This window comes from Panicum virgatum, chromosome 9K (genome assembly GCF_016808335.1).
Source record: "Panicum virgatum strain AP13 chromosome 9K, P.virgatum_v5, whole genome shotgun sequence".
NCBI classification, from domain to species: Eukaryota; Viridiplantae; Streptophyta; class Magnoliopsida; order Poales; family Poaceae; genus Panicum; species Panicum virgatum.
The window spans coordinates 20,672,754-20,675,584 of NC_053144.1; the positions used below are offsets into that span (position 1 = coordinate 20,672,754).

The 2,831-nt window shown below is 59.1% G+C and overlaps 1 protein-coding gene across 1 annotated transcript; it reads right to left on the reverse strand.

Moving 5' to 3' along the window:
• Positions 1–765: 765 nt before the first annotated feature.
• Positions 766–2,315, reverse strand: LOC120648574 (probable eukaryotic translation initiation factor 4H). The gene is made up of 3 exons (XM_039925316.1): positions 1,576–2,315; positions 1,301–1,461; positions 766–1,196 (listed from the first exon to the last, which is right to left on the reverse strand). Exons 1-3 carry the CDS (start codon positions 2,039–2,041, stop codon positions 885–887), a joined length of 939 nt encoding a protein of 312 aa, XP_039781250.1. The 5' UTR covers positions 2,042–2,315; the 3' UTR covers positions 766–884.
• Positions 2,316–2,831: the final 516 nt, after the last annotated feature.

Sequence of the window (2,831 nt, forward strand, 5' to 3'; positions counted from 1 at the left end):
CAACGGTAAAATCGAGGAGTCAGCTGCCCAAGCAACTCAATCGGAGCCTGACACGTGCACAAACAAAACCGAACGTTGCAGCCGACGGTTCGGGAGACGTTTTTCCTCGGGAGCTTCCCAAAGGTTACACGCAATCTTCTCCTTTAACGCGGGTTCGGACCGTCGGCTTCAGACCTCGCCCTCGAGGGGCTACTGTTGGGGATTGGACCTTCGGGAACGCGCCCGGAGGTTTATCTCAGACTCAAAAACATCTAACCTGTCTGCAGGGCCCCGGCATTGGGGAGCAATTGCGCCCGAAGGATAATTGGCGCCTCCCAAGACCTGCGATGAATGAAGGAGCCCACCTTCGGGTGGCCGAAGGTGGCGACGGGTCACTCAGTAGCACAAGCTTAAAGACCAAGACCTGCGAGAAATGACGGATCTCACATTCGGATGGCCGAATGTGACGAATAGTCACTCGGAAGCACGAGCTTAAAGACCAGGACCTTCGGGGCTAAGGGGATCGCCTTCGAGAACGAAGGTGACGTATGATCGCTCGAAGACGGAACCTTTATGGCCGTGACTTCTGAAGTACCCCGAAGGACACAGCGACCTTCGTCGGGTGTAAGTGTGCGTGTAAAACGTGAGTACGTGAGAAGGTCGGATTTGTACACCTCTCACCTTGTAATTTTACTCTGAAACCGGCTGTAAGTGAGCTGTAAATGAGTTGGAAGGGGGCAATTTGGGAAAACCCGGCCGAGGGCTAGGGGTATAAATAGCCCCCTCTCTCCACAGTGTAAAGGGTTGAATTTTCTAGTTATTACTAGAGAATTAAGCGCCTACTCTCATTGCTATTTTTATACGGTTCATGCTTTTTTGTTTGGGCATCTAACAAACAAGCTAAGCTAAGATCCCAACAGCCGAGGGGCGCCACCTGCGGCGGTGTCCGCTGGAGGCCGACGGGAAGCCCGAGCTGGGCGGCGGGCCACCCTCCGGCCGCCATGCCGCAGCACACGCAGACGTTGTTGTAGAAGACGGAGTTGCGGCACCTCGGGCACACCTCGGGCGGAGGCGGCGCCTGCCCCGGGAGGTCCTGACGGGGATTGCTGCTGCCTCCGAGCACGACGCCGCGCTGCAGTACCACCGGGCGGACGCGCGGCTCGTCGGCGGCGACCGGGGCGGCGCGCGACGCGTTCTGGACTTCTGGCCGGGGTTGGCTGCAGCAAACAAACCAAGAAACGAGCCAGAACTCCATAAACTGCATGCGACAAGAAAGAGGGAAGCAAGAACGCGGCGTGCGTCGATTTTGATGGGCACCGACCTCGGAGTCGGACGCGCGGGGTCCTGGAGGTGGAGCTGCCGGCGTCCTCGCCGCCGTACGTCGCTGCTCCCCCGTGGTGCGGGGCGGGCTGCTGTCCGTGTCCGACCGGGCGACCAGGGCGGAGAGCCAGGCGTTCCGGCGTTCGTTCTGCAACCGGTTGGCTGCGGCAGAAACCAAGAAATGACATGAGCCATAACAACTCCAAAGCCTCACAATCGCAACAAAAGGGAAGAAGCAAGAAGAAGGCGCGAGTGACGTCTTGGACGCCCACCCACCTTGGTTGGGCGATCGCTCGGACTCGATCGTGGAGGCAGCGCTGCTGCCGTCCTCGCTGCCAGAGCCATACGTCCACGTGGTATACGTCTCCACCCTGGTCTGGGACCACGAATCCATGGCCGACGCGCCCCCCATACTATGGGGCGGCGAGTCGTGGACGACGAGTGCTCCCCCATGGTGCGCTGCGGGCTGCTGCTCCACCTGGTGGGTGTGCGACTGGTTGGCGGCCGCCGGGGCGGTGGAGCACCAGGCGTTCAGGCCGGGGTTGTCTGCAGCAAACCAAGAAATGGGCTCAGAAGTCAGAAAAACTCCAAAGCTTTGGACGGGTGAGCCCCCGGACGCGCTCGTGGAGGCGGAGCCGCCGCCGGACGTGCCCGCCGCCCTGGTCGACGTGCTCCCGACGCTCTCGCGCGCCGGGTCGTCGATCCAGTACCGGATGATACCCTTGCCCTTCCCGTCGGCCATCCCCTCCTCGCCGAACGACCGAGCTGGCGGGGTGGGGGCCGGGCAATCGGTCGAACACCTTGCGTGCTTCTCGTCGAGGGCGGCGCTCGAGGGGGCAAGGGCGCGCGTGGAAGAAAGTGCGAGAAGGGGAAGGGGGTGGGTGGGGGAGAGGGGGGCTTTGGCATCGCCCCGGCGAGGGCGGCGAGGCTATATAGAAGGCCGGCGCTGGGCTTGCCGGCTACGGCTTGGCGGTTGGCGCTGCCGCTGCGATTCCAGGAATCATCCATGTGTGTTTTTTGAGATATAATCTTAATTGCAGAAATTGAAATGTTTGCCCACAAGAATCGTACCAGGACATTTTGAAATACTCATCCAGATGCTTATTGTGGCATATTCAGAACAAACGAATTTTGGATGATTTTGCAGAATTCTCACAAGAAGCAAAGAAATTTTCGCATTCCGATTTATGGTCATCCTCCTATGCAAAGTCGGCTACTGCAATGTGTGCGAAAAATTTGGTGCAGGAGGGCTGCAAACCTCCTCCATTGCAGCCTCTCCCCGGATGGATGCCGCGTGGCTCTTCGTGGGACCCGATGGGCAGCGTGGGAGCGGCATCCTCCTGCAGTCAGCCGGCTCGAGCTTACGTTCTGCCTGCTGGGACTGGGAGCGGAGCCGCGCGGGCAACAGATACACATGCATCAGCTCTAGGCGTATCGAAATGACACCACCACCAGATTTGAGATCGACTTGCGCCAATTGTACCATTGCCAACTGATCTTGACAATACAAAATCTATCTGCAACTAAATTCT

Excerpts from the sequence above, each read along its gene's own strand:
- LOC120648574 (XM_039925316.1), bottom strand. The coding sequence starts at position 2,041 with ATGGCCGACGGGAAGGGCAAGGGTATCATCCGGTACTGGATCGACGAC. Across the intron at positions 1,462-1,575 it reads CGAGCGATCGCCCAACCAAG|CCAACCGGTTGCAGAACGAA; the intron begins GTGGGTGGGCGT and ends TTTCTGCCGCAG. Across the intron at positions 1,197-1,300 it reads CCCGCGCGTCCGACTCCGAG|CCAACCCCGGCCAGAAGTCC; the intron begins GTCGGTGCCCAT and ends TGTTTGCTGCAG.